Source organism: Daktulosphaira vitifoliae, unplaced genomic scaffold (genome assembly GCF_025091365.1).
Source record: "Daktulosphaira vitifoliae isolate Bord-2020 unplaced genomic scaffold, ASM2509136v1 Scaffold_5, whole genome shotgun sequence".
NCBI classification, from domain to species: Eukaryota; Metazoa; Arthropoda; class Insecta; order Hemiptera; family Phylloxeridae; genus Daktulosphaira; species Daktulosphaira vitifoliae.
Genome location: NW_026099576.1, coordinates 25,791,655 through 25,814,737, shown reverse-complemented (window position 1 = coordinate 25,814,737; position 23,083 = coordinate 25,791,655). Strand labels below are relative to the sequence as shown.

Here is a 23,083-nt window from a genome sequence, read left to right as displayed (position 1 = left end):
AGGGTAATGTCTTCGACTAGATACGATTTGTGATCTTTTGACGTATCATTGAAAGAAATCGGTTCGGTGAGAGCTGAGAAAAAGTGGTAACAGACACAAAAAAAAAAAAAAAAAAAAACACATCTTAGTAAAACCAATACCTTCTCAGCTTCGCATCGAAGCTAAAAATTGTTTATACAGAGTGTTCAGTAAGTCAGGAAACGGGTATCTATTGTTCTCATTATTACAAACAATGAGAGCAATAGAAACCCGTTTCCTGACTTACTGAACACCCTGTATATATATAATATTGATGACAAGCACGCGTGTACGGGTACCCGTAACCAAAATTAATTTATACAGGAATAGTGTAGCCGTCGTGGGGTGAGCGAGGCGTGGGGTGGGGTGAATGCGTTATCGCAGTTTAGTCTCAAGGCCATAGACGACGGAATATGCGATAACGCATGACGTTTCGAGAGTTACATACATACATACAGGTGAAACTAATATAAGCGTGTTAAAAAGGTTTTTACCCTCATCCCCAAACAAAAACTCAGTTACCTAGACGTAGTTGGGTTTTTGCTATGAATAACGTAGCTAACTAGATACGTCATTACCAGATTATCAAGTTTTACTATGATAATATTTATTGTCTATCCACTATTTGATTATAACTGTGTTATCAAGAAAACGTTAATTGGCATTTACACTAGCTAAAAGGTTAAGTAACGACTTAGTAATAGAACTTTTTCTTCAACACAGTACAAATGAAGCAACTATCTAAATACTAACCTCAGCTGGATTTAAAACATTTATCTTTGTAATTGTATTTACATAGTTTTGTGTATCATTTATTTGGCTAAGTGTTATGACTGGCCTTTTAAGATCTATTGATGCCAATCCAACTGTTCCTTGAGAAGAACACCTTCCTTCAGTCAAAACTAAATTTAAACATACGTAATTTTTAGTAATTAAATTTTTCTTAGTAAAAAATTTATATTTTTTACCAATTATTACACTATTATTTATGATATTTTTAGTACTTTCTGACAATTTTGATGTAATGGTAGATGATGTAGGTTTTATACTGGTATTGTTCGGCTTATTTTTGTTTTTCGGACCAGAAAAACTAAAATTAAATTTTATGAATTATATAAACAATAAATTAATTATACATAAATATTTTTTCTTTTGTTAATAAAAGGTTTGCTCTTTTGTTTAAAATTTATTTTAAAAATTCATAATCAATTTATTTTTTTACTTCAATATATAAATTCAACAGTAGTTCAATTTATACTAGCTTATATTATTTTAAATACACAACAGACATTCTCACTAGAAAGGCGTAATAAACACTCTCAATTCTCTCTAGACTGCAACAATGCAATTCATTTTTTTTTAGTATAAAAATTTACAAAAGTATAATGTGAGAATTATTTCAACAGAACTTATTAGATTAGCCTTGATCGATTACTGGGTATAATATTTACTTGGGCACTTGATCAAACGATGTCTGCGGTATTAAAAAATTATGTGGGGTACTATTAGTCACCATATCGACAACTTGTTGATGAATAATATTTTTCGACGTTTCTCGATCATATAATTTTGTGTTAAACAATTTCTCCATATCGCTGTCATTTATAGTTGACTGATGAGATGATGAAGCAATATGAGATCTTAACACAGGCGTTCCTGTGATAACTGCAGGAGTATTTGGTGTTTTATCAATTTTAAAAGCAGAATATATTTGACCGACATAGGATGAAGTGCTAGTATTAGAAAAGTTTGGACGACGATGACTAGGATTTAAATGATCTTTTTTAGGCCATTGAGGAACCTTGTATCGACCCATTCGAACTGCAAACACATAATAATAATGTATTATAAGAAAACAATGAGTAGATTTGTTAAGATTTTTTTACAAAAAAATGTTTATTGTATCTATAGTAATATTTAGATTACTTGAGATAAAGTAATTTTAATATTTAAAGGAATTATGAATTTCAGGCTGGTACACTATACATACTACTAATCTTTAGTACTTTTGACCCCCTCTAATCAGTGATACCTTTATATTTTATAATGAGAAGAAAAACATAAATAAATTCTTAATAAATATTTTTNTATACATACTACTAATCTTTAGGACTTTTGACCCCCTCTAATCAGTGATACCTTTATATTTTATAATGAGAAGAAAAACATAAATAAATTCTTAATAAATATTTTTATCAATACATCAATTATTTTTCATAAAAACCCCAACACAATGAGGTCGCAGTACATAGGAGACATGGAAAATTTGGAACGAATAAATTCAGATATCATCATAAAAAAACCCTTGGATGCTAATCTATTAAATTTCATAGTTTGTATATTTTTATTATATAATTTCTATAATTTCATTCGAATTTTAAGTGTTTGTTAAATTAATCACATGATTGAAAATAACGTAGTTTTATTTTTAAATTAATGTCATTTTCAAATAGTAGAAAATCATCGGAACAAATATTTTATCAACATTGTAGTACACTTTAAAAGCTATAAATTGATATAAGTCAGAAGTTGTAAGACCTCTGGAACATTTTCAAAAATTGAAATGAAAAAAAAATTGACATGCGTAGATGATCTTTTTCAAACCCTCTTCTACTTATGTTTTTTATTGGAGATTTATAAATATCATACAAAAAGAAAGCTTATTATTTTTAGTATATTCTATTATAATATTATTTTAATCAATACTAAAAAAAAAAGTTCTATCAATTTTAAAATACAGAAAAAATGTAAAGTTGTATAATTTTGAGATATATTTTTTTCTTTTATATGTCGTTTCTTTTTAGTTTATATTTGGTTTATTCAAATATTACGATCAAAGGTTATAAGAATGTAATTTAAAATTGAGACAACTTGATAACACATAAATATAACGTGTCAACCAAGAATGTTAAAATATAAAATCCAATAAGAAATTAAAAATAATAAATATTTAACTCAGGTATAGCTGATTTCTTTACTTTTTATGTCATTCGAAGATAAATTATTTACCTATGAATGGCAAACAGAAAACATATTTGGAATTGCATAAAAATTATTATTCTGTCATTATAATACTAATATCAAATTATAAATTTCATAGAAAAACTTACCAACTTGAAAATCATCGTTTGTAGCTTTCTGACGATTACCTGAGTTGTTGACAATGTTCATTATTAAATAACAGCTGAAATTAATAATTTTTAAAATGATTAAATTTAAAAAACACTTATATTTATTAATTAAGTCACTTTAAAAGTTTTATTTATGTTATTATAATATTTAGAAATAATAATAATATTATATTTATAATATTAATTTTGTTAACGAAAAAAATGTATTTTTACAATGAAAATGAATGTAATCATTGTTTGAAATTGTAGTCGTAAAGGATTAATCATTCTGAAGAGAATTTTTTTTCGATAATTTAAAAAAAGGTAATTTACCAAAATAATGTATAATTGTTATTTTTTTTCTTGACAAATAAGTTTATAATTAATGAAGGAAAAGAGTAACTCTTTGTTATGTTTATTTCAGAAACCCCTTAAGTACAGAAATTTAAACTATCGAGAAATTAATAAAAACTTCTCATTTTCCAAAAGTTTTTTTTTCCTTCTTGGTGGAAGTAAAGGAAGGTTCAACACATAACACTGAATATACTCATATACTCACCAAGATTGAAGGGAAGAGGTAAATTTAAACCCTTACTCTTTGCAGTTATGGTGTTTCTGCAATAAAATACATTTACAACATTAATTTTCTAGTTTTAAGGTAATAATAAATTTAATTAGAGAAAAAATTAACAAAGTAGAATTTTGATGAACTTTTACAAATTAAATTATTACAAGCAGATATTTAAAAGTATCAAAAAAAAATTTTTTATGCAAATTAAAATGTTTTAATTTATTATTACTGTTCTTCATAATCTGAATCGTCCATTCTTTCCTCCTGAGCTGATGTTGGCCAACTCAAAATAATATTATAAAAATTTGAATAATCTGTAGTATATTCCGAGAGCTTTTTCAAGTCATCAATTTTTTTTTTATTTATTGGAACTTTCCCAGTAGAGTAGGTTTTGGTAGTTGGCAGATCAGGAGATCTAGTATCTCATCTACGTGCATATTATTTGTCTTATTACGATTTTCTATAAGTGGTATTAACATTTTAGATTTTGTAGGACATTTAATTTCTTTTTTTTTATCAACGATTGTAGATAAATATCCTAACTATTTTTATTTTCCATTGAGTAAAATTTTGTCCAAATATCACTCAACACTTCCTTCGTGATAAGCTTAAGACATTTAGCAGAGCATTTGCATTTTATTTCATGAAGAGGAGTTTTTTGACAAATTTTTTTACCTTTATAATTTACATATTCTTTTCCTTGAGTTCAGGATTCCTTAATAATGTTTCGTTTGTAAGTTTTTGAATGGACAACACCTTTTCTTCTTTTATTCGGAATATCTTCATTAGATTCAGTTTCACTCGACATTTTAAAACACAGTAAATGAAAAAAATAACCGAAAAATAATAAACTAAACAGCTAAATTAATACTAAATATATCACACTGATATTGTGTGCATATCGCCTAAATACTACTACAGTAATGCATAGCAACAGCAAGTGGGCAATATTTTGTAGCCACTATCGTAAACGTAAATAACAGTTATTATACTTAGTTACTAAGTATTAAATTTATAAATAAATTGTATTTGAAAAAAAATGATAATATAATTATTTTAGTGCAAAAATCTCATTTGCGATGTCACTTGTAGGGTTTCTGCTCTAAACAAATTATTCCAAAGATGCGATTAGCTGCATAAATAAGACGCACATATGAGATTTTTTCACAAATCGATGGATCTACTAATAGAATACAAGAAAATACAAAAAAAGTTGTTTTACAATTTTTGTCATTTAAGTGATTTCTGAAATAAACGATTCAGTTGAAGACAGGTCTGGAATACTATGCTAAATGTATTTTATATATGTTATAGTTAAGTAACTCTATGTTATGTTTTTAAATGTTGAAAAAATAATGTTATTTCAGAATTATATGAATGACTATATACTATTTTAAATAATAATTATTTAAAAAACAGAAAAAACATAAATTTGGGATATTGGTAATATTATTACCGTAATAAGTAAGAATTATGTGTGATGAGTTACATTTTGTTATGTTATTCCAAACAAGCCACAAACCAGTACAAATTATTAATAATTGACTTGAAAATTTAGAAATGTATTTTTACCAATGTTATAATTTTAAAGGTATTAGAGGGGTCAATTCATCTAAAAATAAAAAAATATTTTTACGCTGCTATTTAATTTTACAACAAAATTGCGCTAACTATATACCCTTTAAAGTGGCTAAACAAAATTTATAAATGCATACAATTTCGCGCTATAATTAAAAGTGAATAAAATTTTACAAATTTCAATCAAATTATTACAAAAGTTACAATTTTACACTTATTCCACTCTGGCCAAACACCACAAAATAGCTACCGAAATATAGTTGTTTAAATAAAATTATTTAAATAAATAAGTATGCAAGTATAAATAACAGTTATTTTTTTCTAACTAGTGAAAATATGTTAAATATAAAAAATATATTTCCGAAGATGAGGTTGGAAAGATAAACGCCCCGTTTGTCTTCATGAAAAGTACGACGTCACTAAATCTATACGCATCATCACAGTAAGGACTAAGAACCAAAAGTTAGGAAATTAAAAAGGACTATTTTAGTTTATTATTAAAGTATATTAATTAAAAACACTTTTTTGAAAAAAATTTTATTTGTAAAAGTAAACGTAAAAGTATTTAAAAGAACCATTAAAAATTTTTATGTTCTAATATCTCAATAAAATATTTATTAATACTTTTTCATTAAAAATCACTTACATGTTGTTTTGTAAAATGAATATTGTATAAATACAATGTCGGATAATAAATAATGATTTATTACTTTTAAGTTAAACTCATAAAACTTTTTTTTGGTGTGCGTATACGTATAAACTAAATACATAAAACAAAATATCAGCTTAAGTACAACTTAAAACTTTATGTTTTTTAAAATTACACACAGTAAATTTAATTTTAAAAATTATGTTTAATGTACCAAGTATAGTATGTGGTTTAAATTAGACGTAATTAAAGTTGTATTAGTTAAAGTAATTATTAATTGAAGTGTATCGAATACATTTTTATGTCAACTTTCGGAAGAAGTCCAAGAAGACAGAAAAAAAGATTATAAAAAAATAAGACTTCACCATACTAGAAAAAATTCGGCGTATAATAGCAATGAAGATTTAATGCATATGCTATTAGTATCAAGTGATCCATATATATCATCAATGTAATTATTTTCAAAAAAATATATATAAATAAATTTATATCGATGCGCAAAATTTATTTGTCAATTCGAAGATGAAATAAATAACTTAATCAATTCAATATCAGAAATCGAAATAAGTGAAAGCTAATTGTAAATAAATGTATGAATTGGTATAATCTTATTAGCCTTAAGTAGTTATTTTTGTCCACTGCTAAACAAATTATAGTTATAAAATCTAGAATACTTGCTCTAAACAGTATCTATACATTGATACTTGGGTAAAATAGGGTAATTTTTAGTATTATGCTTTTTAATTTTCAAAACAACTAAAAAAATAATCTATTTTATTAAAACGAGCATTACTAAGACATAAAAAAGATTTTTACATCTTTGACCTTTACTTTTAATAATAAAAAAAACAATTTTTACTTGTTAAAAATATTGACAGCTAAAGATGTTTTTCTTAATGTTAAAATAACCGTAATATAACCATATTTATACTTCAAACGGCTATAAATAACGACCGAATTAACATGTGACCTTGAAATTTTATATTTTGTCTAAGTAATATACTAGAATTGAGTTTTCATAAATATTTTAATATTGTGAGTACATTTTCAAATGGGATTTATGAGCGCCTAAAATTTGATTACAAACCACTGTGCTACGCCGAGCATAATAAGTGTTTTGTAAAAAAAATTTTACTCCAAAAGCAGTTTACTAGAAATTTAGTCTCGTTTGTAAAATAAATAATAATTAAGAAAATAATTTGGTCCGATTTCGGAATTTTGGATTTTTTCACCTTCCTTGTAGCATGTAAATTACAGTGATATATGAGAAAAACGAAAAAAAAATCGTTTTCATGTAGAAAAGGTGAACAAGTAATTCGGGTGGTTTGCGCGCGACTTGGAATATAAAAAAAAAAAATCCATATAAATCAGTAAAATATCGATAGACATCAACGAAATTTTCAAGATACTATTGGATTTTTACCTGATCTACTCGGACCTGGTAAAAATTTCAGGTTTTAAATCTAAAAACGCTAGCGGCATGAGCGTTTTTGTTAAAATTTTTAAACGCTCACGTTGTGTTAAAAAAAAAATTCTCATCTTCCCGAATAATTTTTCTAGAATAATAACGTTGTCGAACTCTATCATTTCAAAAATTTTTTTTTAAAATCAGACAACATTAAGTAATTTTGCCAGCATTATCTAATTTCTCAATGTTTTATTATGTAATAAGATTATAGTCTCCTTGTTTGTACGAATACACCAGGAATAAAAAAATTAAAAAAATACTCAAATAAATTTGATTTTTATAGTTCTTACAAAAAAAAAATTTTAGTACATGCGATACTTGGTTTATACTCATTTCCGAGTATGAATCGTAGAGATTAAAAAAAAACATAAGAATTGATATCATTAAAAATAATAAAATTGATGTTAAAAAAAATTCGTTGTAATTTATTTTACAGTTATTTAATCAAAAAAATTATTTTCGCTTTTAATTTAATGACGTAACTTATCATAAGTCATTAACATGCACCAAGACTGGTTTGACTGTTAACTGAGTGGTTTTCTTACTTAACGTGTGGTAAGCACAACAACGATATGTATTTGCGAGTGGATCTGTGTTAAAACACGTTTTAGACCTTGCTGCCTCTCAGTTACCGTAGACACGCGGTGTGCATCGCATTCTGTTGGTGTGACGTAGTGTACATGTTTGAATTACTCATAAATTTTAATTTATTTTAAAAAATTATTGTTATTTAAGGTATTTTAATTAATTAATGAAAACCTGTGTATTTATTTCGTTCGTGTTCCGTTAGAAGTACGCGACATTCGAACTATGGTCAGTTAAATTAAATAACTTCGTTTTTTTATTTGGGGGTCAACACCATGCATGTTCGGACTTCAGTGTTTATCGTTAGTATTCTAGTTTCAACGTTTGTTAACGAAAATGTGGGAAGTAATATTTCATCGTGGTGCAAAATGAATACTACTAAGATTGTACCACAAGAAAATGTTACCTTTGTGGGCGATGTGTTGTGGACAATGGAACTGCCTCCAAAAGCATACCCAATATCGGCATACCGTAGAATAGATAAAGAATACGAATTATGTATTTGCGAAGTTGAGTTATGCGTACAAAAGTGTTGTAATCTAAATCAAGTATTTGGAAAAAAAGGATGCGCTGCTAATAATGACACATTGGATGCATCTTTTATAGTAAGATTAGTAGATATTAAATAGTTAATAAGAAAAATCTATTATTAACCTTTCTGATAGAAAAATAAAATTATTTTTTTTATCGGGATTACTATTTTAATATATATATATATAATTCTTATTATATTTCAAGTTGGATTGAGGAATTTAAAAATGCCACATTTTTATAAGGTATACAGAATGAGAAGTAATTTTTAAATTTAATGAGGTTTGAGTTTTATTAAGTTATTTGTAGGTTCAAGAAACAATTTAAAAAATTAATACCTTCTCAGCTTCGCATCGAAGCTAAAACTGTTTGTAGGATATCTATTTGTTGCGATGCAATTATTGATTTAACGATATTTTTTGTAGGCTATTTCTTACCCAATATACTCAGTAACTAATAGTATATTCGGATAAGATAAAATTAAATGAGATGGTTATTTTTCCACCCCGATAAACTTAACTATGATTTCTAAATTTGTTATCTTTATTGACATTAAATAATAATGTATTTGTATTTCCTTTGCTGTTTTAGTGAAATTGTGTCGAAAAATTTTAGCTCATTATTATATCGCCGCTTAATATGCAATACCTCACATCCCACTTTTTGGCCTAAATGAGTTGACAATATTTCTGAGTTCGCAGAATAATAAACTTTAATTTTTAATTAATATTTTACTTCTTATAGATAAACCAATAGTGGTTTATCTATTATATTTATAATATAATAGATTAAAGTTATTAAATATATATAAACTTGGTGAGACACTGTTTAATTATCTTTATACATTTCAAATAAATTGTTTGTATTTGATATCTTGTTTTTATCTATGAATTTATCAATATCTATTATTTAATTTGACTTTTGATAAAGTAATACCAATGAGATCTCAATATTTGATAGATAATATTAATATTACTATAAATGTTAGTATAATAACATATTTACTATTTAATACTCAAGCGATGATAATCAAGGAAAAATTGTGCCTATGACCAAAATTTAACATGAAAATATTGTGTTTCTTTTATTCTTTCTAACTAACATTGAAGTTTACTATCGTGTAATAAACATAGAAATTCAAATGTTCGCAAACTTAAAATTCTCTAGAAATAAAAATACGTAACATTAATAAGAAATTGAAGACCTGAGAGTAACAACGAGGAGACATATTCATTTTTATTAATTTTTTAGGAGAAACAATTGTATGAAAACTTTTTCATTATAGCAATAGTACACAAATGTTTTTTCTAGATTAAATTTCTCCACAAATAATAGTAATGTAAAAATCATTTTGTAATAATATTAAATGATATTATTACAAAAGTAAATAATATTTTTAAGAAACAATACATTACTTTCTGAAAATTATATGTATCGTTGATGTCTTAAGGTTTTTAATTTTGCTACACAATTTTTGCACAAAATCTAAATTACAAAATAACTATCATGAAATTTTTTTAAGTGATCTTTTTTTTTTTAATAAATTTAAAAAATATTATAGTATTTATATTCTTAATCTCTATTTTATATTATAACTGTAATCGAAAAGTATAAAAATTATTTTAAAAAAATACTACAAAAAATTCTTTATTATAAAAGTTAAAGGATTTGTCAGAACATCCTGTATGCAGGATGACTCAGAATGTTTTGACAAATCCGATAACTTGCGATCCACTGAATATATTTTGTTACTTTTTTATAAATGTTATCAGAGTATGACACTATAATTAAATCATAAAATAAAAGTATAATATAAAAACGTCGATAATATTTTTGTATAAAATTGATGAATATTAAAAACTTATTTTTGTTTTTGTACGATAAAAATTCTTAAATATAATATTACTTTGCAAATTAATTTTTTGTCATATATTCTAGCACGCTAGTTTCTTAATAATATGACTAAGGTAAATATAAATAATAAACCCATAATATCAAATTATTTATACTTCAACTTCAAAAAATACGTTTAATATGACTGTATAAAAGGCCGAAAAATTTTTAGTTATAACAAATTCTAAAATACTGATATTTTAAAATATCGGAATAGGAATTAGTTATGTGAATTTAAAATTCGTGGTTCAGTATGAAATTTTTACAGTCAATACTCTGGACAAAAAACTAGAATGCTTCAAATAACATATATTTTTTTGAAAAGCCTATTAATAATACAAATAAAATTAAAGTTTTAATATAACTAAAATTTACATTAAAACTTTTTTAGGACAATGTTTCGAAAATCCTGACTTCTATTAAAAATGATTAAACTAAAGCATATGCAATTTAAATTAAGTTTGAAATGTTTTGTCGATTTGTCTTCTATGTTTTTATATTATATAATTAAAAGTAGTTTAGATGTTCAAAAATATAAAAATTATAAAAAGACACGAGGCCCCAGCAATCTTAGTTGTCGAGTTTACGCAACGGCACTGATAATAATCTAACGATCGCGTATGATTTATAATTAGTGATGGGAAATATCGAATAGTAACTATCGAACTATTCGATAGTCATTCAAAAAATATTCGATAGTTATACAATATATTCGAATAATTTAAAAAACTATTCGATAATTTATGCTAAAAACAAACTATTCCGTTGTATATACAAAATTCGAATAGTTATTCAATAGTTTAAAATATTTAAAAATGCCCATCACTAATTTTTACTATTATTAATTGTATAATAATTTATTTTAAGTATTCGTTAATTAACTTATTATTATAATTAAGTGTACTTAATAAAAATATTAGGTAGAACAATTCGAATAGTTTTTAAAACTATTCGATAGTATATGCTAAAAATAAACTATTCAGTTGTATAAAAACAATTCGAATAGTTATTCGATAGTTTAAAATATTCGAAAATGCCAAACACTATTTATAATCATTTACCAAACCATTTTGAAATTGTTGAGGTAATTAATTAGTCCTATAATTTCAAAATGTGTTAAAAATATTTTCTGGTGTTATTTCGCATTGAGATTTTTTTTATTTGAATTGGCTTAACGTTTTTTTAGTAAGTGAATTCTATATAAGTCTTTCAAAGTTTGTATGGGTACTATTCAACATTTATTTACTCTGTGAGACGGAATAATTTTCTGGTTTCTATCATAAATAGTTTCAAAAATGAAAAATTTTTGTTCAATAAGTTGAGGCATTTAATGATAAAGTTATATTAAGTTCCTTGTTACTAAAAATTATGACAATAATGACAATCAGATAATATATTTTCTGCATATTATCTATATTATTAGATTTTTGTATATTACGTTATGTATTGGCAAATAATAATTCGATAAAAATATGACAGCACGAAAGAAAATAGTTTACAATAATATATTAAATTCTCTGGTTTTATTTGGAATGTACTTTTGTAATAAAAAACATAAAATTTCACAAAGAATGTTAGTTTAACAAATAAATTTAATTCATAGAATATTATTACTTCGCACAATGAAATTAACACTTAGAAACCGCGCTACGGGCTGTTTTGAATAAAAATAATAAATAAAATGATTATACGAATCGTACATTTAATACTTACTTCTATGTAACTGTAAAACACTTAGGAAAATTCACTATTAAATATATATTATATTAGCATATGGCTACTATTAAATATAGTTATTTCTACAGTTTTATAAAATGTAGGAAAAAGAAAAGGTAGACAACAAATATTTATAAATGATAGTATATTTATAAACCACAAACCACGTCTTTGGTATTGACGAGTTCATGGAAACTAAATGTACAGTAATTCTCCATTAAATGTTTTTTTCACTAACTATTATTTTGTAGTAAGTTTATATGATGTTAAACTTTTATTATAAAATTGAGTTGTATTTAAAAAATTAAATTTTGCTGTATTATACACTTAATTATCATTTTGACCAATTTAAATTACAACGTTACTTTTTAACTTATGAGTAAAAAGGTATAGGATTTCAAAACTAATTTTTAAGGTAGGTCAAAAGTTTTCGTTAACACCGCCTTTTTACTTATAAAATTGTGGATAGCCATTATAAGTACATTTAAATGTTGCATGTAAAATATAAAGTCATAAATTGTAAATTTTGATATAATATAACTTATTTCGCGACATAATAAAATTACTGCTAATTAAAGTCTCATGAAATTTGTATTTATTAATTTGTTAAAGTTTTTACTTCAATAATTTTTACTAATCATTATTATATATTAGTACAGTTTAGCTGAGAACTAAACCAATGGCTACTTTTTTAAAACTGCGCAACTAAAGCTATAAAATGTATATTAAAATTGTTGAAAAAACAACACATTATTTTTACTATGTAACAATTAATTTATCTATACAATGAACAAAGACGTGCTAAAACATATTTTAAGTTTAAATAAGTATTTGTTATTAGTTATTTAACTTACTATTTGTATTCTTTTGTAACATTAAATTTTAAACAGATGCGCTATATTATTTTTATCGATTATTGATTTTCTATTTTTACACAAGGTGAATCTTGTAATGGAATAGAGGCAGGATATAGTTAAATATAATCAATTCTTAGTATGCATAATTATTGGTAAATATAATTTCTTTATATATATATGATACATCTTTACAATTATTCTTTAATAAATAATATTGACTTGAAGTAGATAATTGGATAATGTTTAAAACCCTAAACCCTCAATATATTTAATTGTCTATTTTTATAACAATTATTAATATATTTTATTTGTATTTGTATTTAAAAAAAATCATGCTCAACAAAGAAAAATTAAACAAGACCTTAGTAAATATTTAAAAAAAGTTAATTGTTTTTAATTTTGTTTGTTTTAGGTGCCTAAATATGTTAATGGATCTGGTATTGTTGAAGAACACGAATCTGACCGTTTTTATTTAGTCTATGCTAAACCTAAATGTAAAGCTGGCAAATTAGTGTTAGATCCAAAAAAAATTCCTAAAGATAATTATCGTATATCTGATTCTGGTCATTTAACAAAAGAAAACGGGGAAATAATCACAGCCCCAGATCAATATTGTGTTGACAATTTTATTACCTATAAACAAGTTATTCCATTGTTATGCTTCGAAGAAAAAATAAATTTAGTTATACCTGAAAATAATTCGTTATTAATTTACAAAATTGCAATGTTTATATCTCTTCCATTTTTGATGGTCACGTTTTTTATATATGCCCTAATCAGAGAATTAAGAAACTTGCAAGGAAAATCACTTATATGCCACATAGGATCACTAACGATTGCTTATGCTTCTTCACTTTTTATACAATTACACACTGAGTCCTTGGTCAGATATCAAAATAATATATGTGTGATACTAGGTAAGATAAAGTTTATTTTTTTGTTCTTTATAAAAATTGTATTTTTTAATATGTTTAAGTTTATATATGTTAGCAATAATTAACGCCTCATTTGTTTAATTTTGATCATATAATATAAAAAATCCACAAAATAAATTGTTTGTGAGAAAACAATTTTTTTACTGGCAATTTTTTAAAATTCACACCTAAGTGTGAAATTTTTTGAGGAATAATTGTAAAAAAACTGTGCTTTATTACATTATGACAAACGTCTCATTCTATGAAATTTATTTGGGATATTATTTATTTTTTTTTTTTTAATCACTTTTTTTACCTGGAGAGAGAATTGGTGACTTTAGCTCCTGAACTACTATACTATTATATTTTTATTAAGGATATTATTTTTGTAATTATAACATTAAATTAAAATCGTGATAAATACTCAAACGGTGTTTCTAAATTTTCTACTGTCTGTAATCAGTAAAATCATGTATTTCTATTTACCGCTAACACCGTACTTCTAAAATTTTAATTTAAGTTTTCATCTAAATTATTCAATAATTTTGATTTGCATAGATATTTTTGAGCCTATAGTCTTATCGTTAAACATATGTTTTGTACGTGAAACTGATTTTGCAGAAAATTATAGATTTATAGATATAATTTATTGCTTGTCTAAAGTGGCCGACTTTTTTATTACTTTTTTTAATTACTACCAACAATAGTAATTATGCGAGTATTAGTGATTTAATAAGGTATAAACATAGACATAAGAAGTGATACTATAAATGGTTATATTTTTGAGAGGTTAATTTGTTCATTGGTGGTATAATATGTGTTATTTATGTTATATTGTGTTTATAAACTTAGATTCTATTAAAAACATTCATTCCTTCCTGTAAAAAAATCTGTATGCGCCCATGAATTATACAACAGATGCAAATTGCCATAGATTGATAAGGAAAAAATTATTATAAATGAAAATTTAATTAATTAGAATTTTCATTAATATATGGATTCTCCTATAATAAATATATTTGAATCATTGATACAAATATTACAATATAACTTAAATAGAATAAAAATATTTTGTAATAGTTAAATTAAATTAATAATAAAAAGGATTATTATTACTACTAAATATTATTAATGACTTGCATTTATTATTTATTTAAATAAATTAAGATTTTTTTTTGTTATATTTTTATTACAATGTAGCTTTATAATGTATTTTTAATTGATTTAATATATAATTTACTAGACGGATATTAAATTAGAAGTACTATTAGTTAAATTTGTAGCCATGACAGCTGTTATATGTGTTACCGTTTAAAAACAATATCTCGTGAGTCAAAAATAAGTTGAAATAAAACATTCACAAAAATGAATTTTATGATGTACACGAATTTGTTATAAAAACTTTAAAATAAAACTAACACAGTCATTTAAATTGTATATGTAATATTTTGGTAGCTATCTTAGTTTTAATTGAATTGTTAAGTTTCACTTTTAATTTATCTGAATATTTCCAAAGTAAAAATATAGATTTAATAAGTCTTAGTAATGGTAATTCCAGAGTGTCAAAAAAAAAACTACAAAGTTGGAGAAAATACAAATGTTATTTATGATGAAATCAAAAGTATTACGGCATTAAATGACGAGGAAACAATACCACGTACTTGTGGTATATAAAAATGTCGTAGATATGTTCCACATTATAGAACGTTTTTTTCATCAAGATATAATAATATCAATACGATATGTTTAGTTTTCTTTAGCTATCGATAATCGATTTTTATTTTTAAAACCTATCGTTATAAATTTTGAAAGTGATATCCCATAATATATAGATATTATTGGAGCAGTATTCTAATTGTGGCAGTCTTAGTAGATTACAGTTGAACCAATAGTAAGACCACTATACATCATCGGAATCCAATTTTGTTAAACTTTTATTATTCATTTAAAATTAAAATTATATTAACAATATTATTTTAAAACTAAAAAAAATATGTAACTACTTGAGCCACAAAAAAATTACTAAAAAAATTGCAGACACATATTTTGAGAACAATCTTATCATTATCAACGCTAAATATGTACTGACACTCCGACCGTAAAAAAACCCCTGATATACCCCTAGTGACATTATCACTAAGTAATATTGTCACATTTTGCCAGTTTAAAGAAGTTTAATAATGAATTTTTCAGTGGCCCAAGTTCCTAATTAATTAAAATGTTCTTATTTCAAAACATTTCTATTGTCTCCCTTATATTGAGTTATTTGTAATTATTTGCGTTTTTAATTAGTTTTTTGGTTTCAATGGAGTGATTATGTATCAATAAATGTTTAGCTACACGAGATTGATCAACTTCTTGATTTTTATGTTTCTTGAGTGTTCTTCAAACCTGACCTCTATATTTATTTTCCTTTGTCCTACGTACATTTATTACAACCTTCACAATTTATTTTATAAATGCCCTATTTCCCTTTTGCTTCAACTTTATTATTAGAAATACCTAATAAATCTCTTAAATTAGTACTTATTATTATTTTTAAATGTTATTACAGTAATAACAATTTTATAAAAATTCTAGCAAGTCCATTTAAGATGCTCAAATAATATTAAATGAGTGATCAAATTATTATTTGTCACCCACGCTAGTGAGTGTACTAGCTGCCCTTCTTTCTTTATTCCAATTTTGTGTTAGAACTGTTTTCAAATGTATTACTTTAGTTTATTAAAATATGCCAAAAGAATAAATAAATAATAGAAACAATATATATATATCATTAATAAATAGATACATAACAATTTGTTTATTTAAAACAAAAATGGAATTAACCATCACTTAAGTCTTTTGAACTCTGCTGGCTTCAATATTCACATACATCAGTTATTAAACATCATAAAATATTGAATCTAAAGGATAATGAATAACAAAAGCTTATCAGCTACAAAAAAATTAATTGAGATTAGATATTTCAGGTCATTAAAAAAAAATTGTTCTTTACTTGAATAGTCAGTATTATATAGTCAGAAATTGTCAAATTAATAAGCTCATTTATTTTATCCTATTTTATATTTGTTCCTTTAGCCAGTCTTTAAGAAAAACAATTGTTATATTTATCGGAATACTCGGAATTATGAATACTACGTCAAAAGAAATTAACCTATCATTATTTTGAATAGTATAACCAGATAATTTTTTAAGTAAGTCAATATTAATTTAAACTGAAAAGCTATATAATTTTTAAATAGATGAAAACTCCTTTGTTTAGCCAAATTATAAGCCAGGTCATTAATAGTCGACACAATAGGTATCATATTATTTTCTATAGTTTAGGTATAGTGTTTGACTTTGAATAAAAATCCTGAAATTTTCTTCAATTATTAATTTTGAATTCTTGATAACGTTTATAGCCACTCTTATCATTTATTTAATTAATATTGCTAATTTATAGTTAAACTTAAAAGTTTTATAATTCCCTGAAAATAAATCCTGACGATTTAATGGCGATGCTATTGAATAAATATATTTTATAACATCATAGGTACTAAACGTAGAATAGTTAAAAATTGAATACTTAAAACTTTATTGATCATTTGTAATACTAACAAATTAAATATTTTAAGGATGTAATTTTTTTTTTTTTACTCGCGATTAACACTTTTCACAATTTTAACTCTATAATTTATAGAGGGGTTGTTTCCTAAGTGCTTCTAATACATTCATTAATTTTCAATTATACAAATGTATACACTTTACGTTTACGTTATGTAACACACAGCCCAAAAGTATAGAAACTACATTAACTTAAACAAAAACAACAAATGCATACTCAATACCTGTTTGCTATATAATTAGATAATTTTTAATAAGTATTTTAATTTTGCATTCGAAACGAGCATTCAACTACTCGGCGCTACCGCCATGTGATAAATATGAGTAACATATATGTAGTTTACGGTATAATATTGTTTATCATTGTGGTTGTTTCAAAGTTAGATACATTAATTCTATCTACATATTCTATCTNAAAACGAGCATTCAGCTACTCGGCGCTACCGCTATGTGATAAATATGAGTAACATATGTAGTTTACGGTATAATATTGTTTATCATTGTGGTTGTTTCAAAGTTAGATACATTAATTCTATCTACATATTCTATCTGCGCATGGGAAATAAACAACTATTTGATTGTCAGTACAATTATCTTCGTTGTCACTGACACTAGTTTTTACAAACGCGGTCCAATTAGTTGATTATCGAACAATTAACAAACCCAAATTTTATATTTTATTGTTGCAATGTAAATAATTTTGTCCAACAAATGGTGAAAAAAATTAAAATACCAAGTATACCATCAATAACTAAATCGTGGGTAGTTTTAATCTTTGTCTTGATTTTTATTATTTACTGCAGCGACGTTAGTTTATCAGAAGTATATATTCATAAATGTTGCAATCGGACGACACAGTACAAAGACAACAAAATATGTATCGAATCAAAAGACATTCCGCCATTACGCATACCTTCAAGCAACGATGGTTTGTCTAATCAAAAATTCCACGAAAACGAAACGTTTAAAGTGATTCTTGGTTCACCGTGTGAATTTGGTCATTTTATTATTGAGCCTAATAAGAACAAAGGCGACTCTTTCAGTATCGACCCTAACACAGGTGTGGTGAGCTCTAAAGCAGCAGGTATTTATAAACCCAATGAGTATTGTGTCGAGTTCTTCGGCACTGGCAAGGATGACATCGCAATCAACATATGTTTACCTGTAACTGAAATTACGACACTCAATGATGGAATCCGTGTTGATTTGATCCTTACAGTTCTTATGATCTTGTCTGTACCATTTTTGATTATTACGTTCACTGTATTTGCTTGTATAAAGAAACTCAGAAATTTCCACGGGAAATCACTTATGTGTCATGTGATAAGTTTAATTGTAGCTTACATTTCCTTAGCGTTCACACAACTTAATAGTTCTCTATCAAAATTCGCATGCTTTTGTTCAGGTAAAATCTACCGAACACGATTGTAGTTCGTTAGAATAGTAATAAATTATCAATATTCAAAAAAAAAATTTTTATAACATTTTCTTTTGACAATAATTAAACAAAAGAAAATTAATGAAAATTATTGTTATTAGTTATTATATAAACTAAATACTTAATTTTAGGTGAATTTTAATATGTAAGACAAAATAGAATACAAAACATATAGACGATAAAAAAATGTATTCTATGGAACATTATTACAATTTACTATTATTTCGTAACATCTACTGACAAATTAAAATTAAGCAAAATGTATTGGCTATTATACCCTTAAATGAATGATTTTTTAAATATTTAACATTTTTCTTATAATTATAAAAGAAGAAGAATTGAAATGTTTGGTGCAACTATCAGATAAATCTAACTTTTTCAGAAAATAATTGTTTGTTAATTTTGAATAAAAATTATTTTTCTACGTTATTACAAAAATGAATTCTATATTACTATATTGCAATACAAATATATATATATATTTGTATAGATATTAAATTCAGAAAAAAATATTTTATCATACTTTTTCTTAAAAAATATTAATAATATTGCTTCTCTTGAAAACTTATCTTAACTTATCTGTTTGTTGCACCAAACCCTTTCAATTATAAGATTAATTATTAATCTCATGACGACTAATAACTACGCCTTTTAACATATTTTTTGGTCATCATTTGTTACTTAGAAGTATTACCTTGTGCAATTTCTTTTTGTTTTAAGATTATAATTTCTATAACATACATAGTTCGATTAACTTTTTCTTAATGTACCAATTAAATCATAAGCACTCTATAACAATTGACATTAAAAATGAATTGAAATTTTAGGTTAATATTCTGCACGTAAAATATATAATTTTTAATTCATTATTTCTCAAACCTTCATAATACATCATTCAACTTTCTCGTTTAAATTATCGCACCTGAAGATACGCACAATCATTAATTTTTTGCTGATGGTTATTGACCTTTATATGTACAAGACATTCAATTATTTAGCTTAAACATATTATTTAAATAATACTTTAAACTATAAATACCGTTATTCTAATAAATATGAATATTTAAAAATTTCTTGGATACATTTACTAGTATTGTTATTTAGTAGTCAGTTTATAAACAACGCTTTATTTTTAAAAGAGGAAATATATATATATATATATATATATACAATTATATTATATTTTTACCAAATACCTTTTGCCTCGTTAATTTCTATTCATTTTATAATGATTAAGTGTATATATTTTTTTGTTATAGCATACATTATTCAGTTTTCCTTCCTAGCCTCATTTTTCTGGCTAAATGTTATGTGCTTCGATTTGTGGTGGACCTTCAGGTAAATGGTGTATAATTATTACTATTATTAGTTTAAGTTGCCACATAAAATGTGTTATACCTTTTTACACCTTAAACACCTTATCAATGAAAAATAACTAAAAGTATTTTCCAAAGAGCAATATACCTCAAGTTATTCTTTATTATATCAGATTGACTACTTAACTTTACAAAATTGTTTTAAACTGTAGGTCAATAGGTGTTTTTTTTATCTAGCATCTTTTGTTGACGAATGGTGTCCGTTGTCAATCGTTTAATTAAATTGAACTATACTAGTAGTTATACGTAGCAAAAGTAACCCTTACTACCCATGCACATATGTCTATTAGTTACGACATGTCATAGTTTTTTAATTACTTTGTGTAAAAACATACCTTGTTTATTATCTAGTCTGTCCCCTTGGTAGTAATTTGACATCATTACTATGAAAAGTTACAAATTATATACAATTGTACACACATGACAACTGTGTATCCTAATTATACTTGTTAGTATTAATTTATTACAAAATTAATATTCAATGTAATAATAATGAACAAATTAATTTTTTCTCGTATTAAAAGTATTAATATTAAGTTAATGAATTATATATTTCAGCGGTTGTAGACCAATGAGAGGACGTGCAAAAGAGAGAGATTCTAAAAAATTTATTCTCCATTCTATATATGCCTGGGGAGGTCCACTTATAATATTTTTTATTACATTTTATATGGAATTATCGACAAGCCTAAATTCGACTGAATATCAGCCAGACTTTGGATTGCGTAGTTGTTGGTTTCATAGTGAGTTCAAAATACATGTACATGTGATAATTTTTAGTCACTGAAATTGTACCAATACCAATACAAAGTAACTGTATCGATTTAATAGCAGTTCAATATAAAAAATTAATGTGTTTAATGTATAAATTATAGATTAAAATTGTTGACATTCATAGTGAATGTTCAGTTTTAATCGTTTATATTGTGCATGAAATAATTGTTTACCAAAAAATTTTAAATATTTGTGGTATAATGGGTGTAAGTGCCGAAAATTAAAAAAATAATTTCATCAAAGTGATTTATGTAACCACGTCAATGCTGTAAAAAAAAGTTTTCTTCAATAGCTATCGGATAATCGTAAAAATAAGTATTCAAAAGTAGAACAGCCAATTGTGACTTAAGGTAAAATTGATTGGTACAATTGATTTATCGAAAAACAATTTTTGGTAGTAGTTTGCTCGGACCTACAATTATTAATTAGCCTCATTTATGATCTAACTTTTTATTCATTGAAACCCAAAATATACAAAAAATAATTTAATAAATTTAGTTAAAATAAATATAAAATGTACTACATAACATTCATGGATGTGCGTACAGAATGGGTACTTTTGCTGCCCCTGACAGCAAACCCTTAGAGCCTGACTGGTCTAATTTTATTAAACTGGATCGTTTTCATTTAGTAGTTAATAGAGTAAAGGCTAATTTATTTAAGATTTAAGGAAGAGCTATCATACTTTATTTTATAAAATTTCCATTATGAGGTTAATTTATGAATTTTTAATAATAAATGCCTTGCAAGTCCATTAAATCTGTGAAAAAATATAGCCCCATAAAAATTGTTACTGCATCCGAATTGTATATTTTTGCGCGCGCTTATGTTAACATTTAATGTTAAAGTAATATATTTATATTAATAAATTATCAATGTACAATGTTTTTGTAAAAAAGAAAAATACATTTCTCTATTATTTTAGCAAAAACTGCTACCCTAATATATTTTTATGGACCTATCGGTGTAATTCTATTAGCGAATTCGTTGATGTTTATCCATACTGCATTGATGATCCTCAAACATATGAGAGAAGCAAAAGTACTTCAAGGATCTGAAAGCAAAAAAAGTGTCGATCATGAAAAACAAAAGTAATGCAAAATATTTATTTAGAGCGTATGATTTCATTAACAATTTAAAAATGTATTTTTTTTTTTAATTAAGACAACCTAGCAAGATATTTTTTAAAGTTAAAAGCAAATTTTATAATGTTAAATATATGTTCTTATGTATGAACCATTGAAGCCACTTTAGGGAGTTAACCTATCGCGTTCCCTTTATTAATACACTTGAATATATCTTTTTTATTATTCCTCTTTGTTTGACGTTAATTTAAGCTCATTAAATTATGTATTTTATTTTTGTATTTATTATGTTATGTCGACTTAATCATGTTATCCATTTGCAGATTTCTGCTGTACTTCAAGTTATTCCTCGTAATGGGAGTAAATTGGCTAGCAGAAATAATATCGTGGGCCTTTGATAACCAGGGCCATTGGTGGTACGTGACTGATATTGGAAATGCGTTACAAGGAGTGTTAATATTTTTAATTTTTGTTTGTAAAAAACGAGTACTAAGATTAGTGAACAAGAAGTTTTGTCCAGGAGTAGAGATTGTCAAATCATCAACTGTTGTATCAAATAGGACAACGAGTAGTACTTACACACAATCAACTGTGGTTCCCAAGGATTCGGTTGAAATGAACACACATCTTGTTTCAGATTTTAAGGCTTAAAACTGCTTAATATTTTTTCATGATTTATTGTATTTGTACACATTATCATAGTTTTATTTAAATTTTGTAAAACATATTAAAAACAAAATGTTTATTGTTTTTTAACTATTTTTAAATTACCTTAATTAAATTTTTTATACTATTTAAATTTTTATGTGTTCGACCTATTTAGATATTTATATTTTTTTAATTATTGATTTTACTCAACTTGTAACTCAACGATTTAAATTATGTTAATATTAAAAATTATTTTGTGTTAA

General features: G+C 25.0%; 2 protein-coding genes and 1 long non-coding RNA gene across 5 annotated transcripts in view; 2 read left to right on the top strand and 1 right to left on the bottom strand.

Moving 5' to 3' along the window:
* LOC126908681 (uncharacterized) overlaps positions 1 to 4,969 on the top strand; it is a 5,899-nt gene extending 930 nt beyond the window's left edge. The window contains exons 2-3 of one of the 2 annotated variants that reach the window (XR_007704814.1): positions 3,553 to 3,705; positions 4,792 to 4,969. This is a non-coding gene — a long non-coding RNA (uncharacterized LOC126908681). The remainder of the gene's footprint in view (positions 1 to 3,552; positions 3,706 to 4,791) is intronic. The other variant, XR_007704813.1, reaches the window with a different exon arrangement.
* LOC126908676 (mutS protein homolog 4-like) overlaps positions 1 to 12,247 on the bottom strand; it is a 25,405-nt gene extending 13,158 nt beyond the window's left edge. The window contains exons 1-3 of the mRNA XM_050690960.1: positions 12,117 to 12,247; positions 3,129 to 3,202; positions 1,470 to 1,839 (exon numbers count right to left, since the gene is read on the bottom strand). Coding sequence (XP_050546917.1) covers positions 1,470 to 1,839; positions 3,129 to 3,189 — 431 coding nt within the window. The 5' untranslated portion in view covers positions 3,190 to 3,202; positions 12,117 to 12,247. The remainder of the gene's footprint in view (positions 1 to 1,469; positions 1,840 to 3,128; positions 3,203 to 12,116) is intronic.
* On the top strand, positions 8,001 to 23,083 carry LOC126908677 (G-protein coupled receptor Mth2-like). Of its 2 annotated transcripts, XM_050690961.1 has the most exons (6): positions 8,001 to 8,584; positions 13,389 to 13,893; positions 20,197 to 20,275; positions 20,872 to 21,056; positions 22,013 to 22,178; positions 22,496 to 23,083. In XM_050690961.1, the coding sequence occupies exons 1-6, from the start codon at positions 8,255 to 8,257 to the stop codon at positions 22,821 to 22,823; spliced, it is 1,593 nt and encodes a 530-aa protein (XP_050546918.1). In that variant the 5' UTR covers positions 8,001 to 8,254; the 3' UTR covers positions 22,824 to 23,083. The 2 variants fall into 2 exon arrangements, with proteins under 2 accessions (XP_050546918.1, XP_050546919.1); XM_050690962.1 differs by lacking the exons at positions 8,001 to 8,584; positions 13,389 to 13,893 and adding an exon at positions 17,986 to 18,904.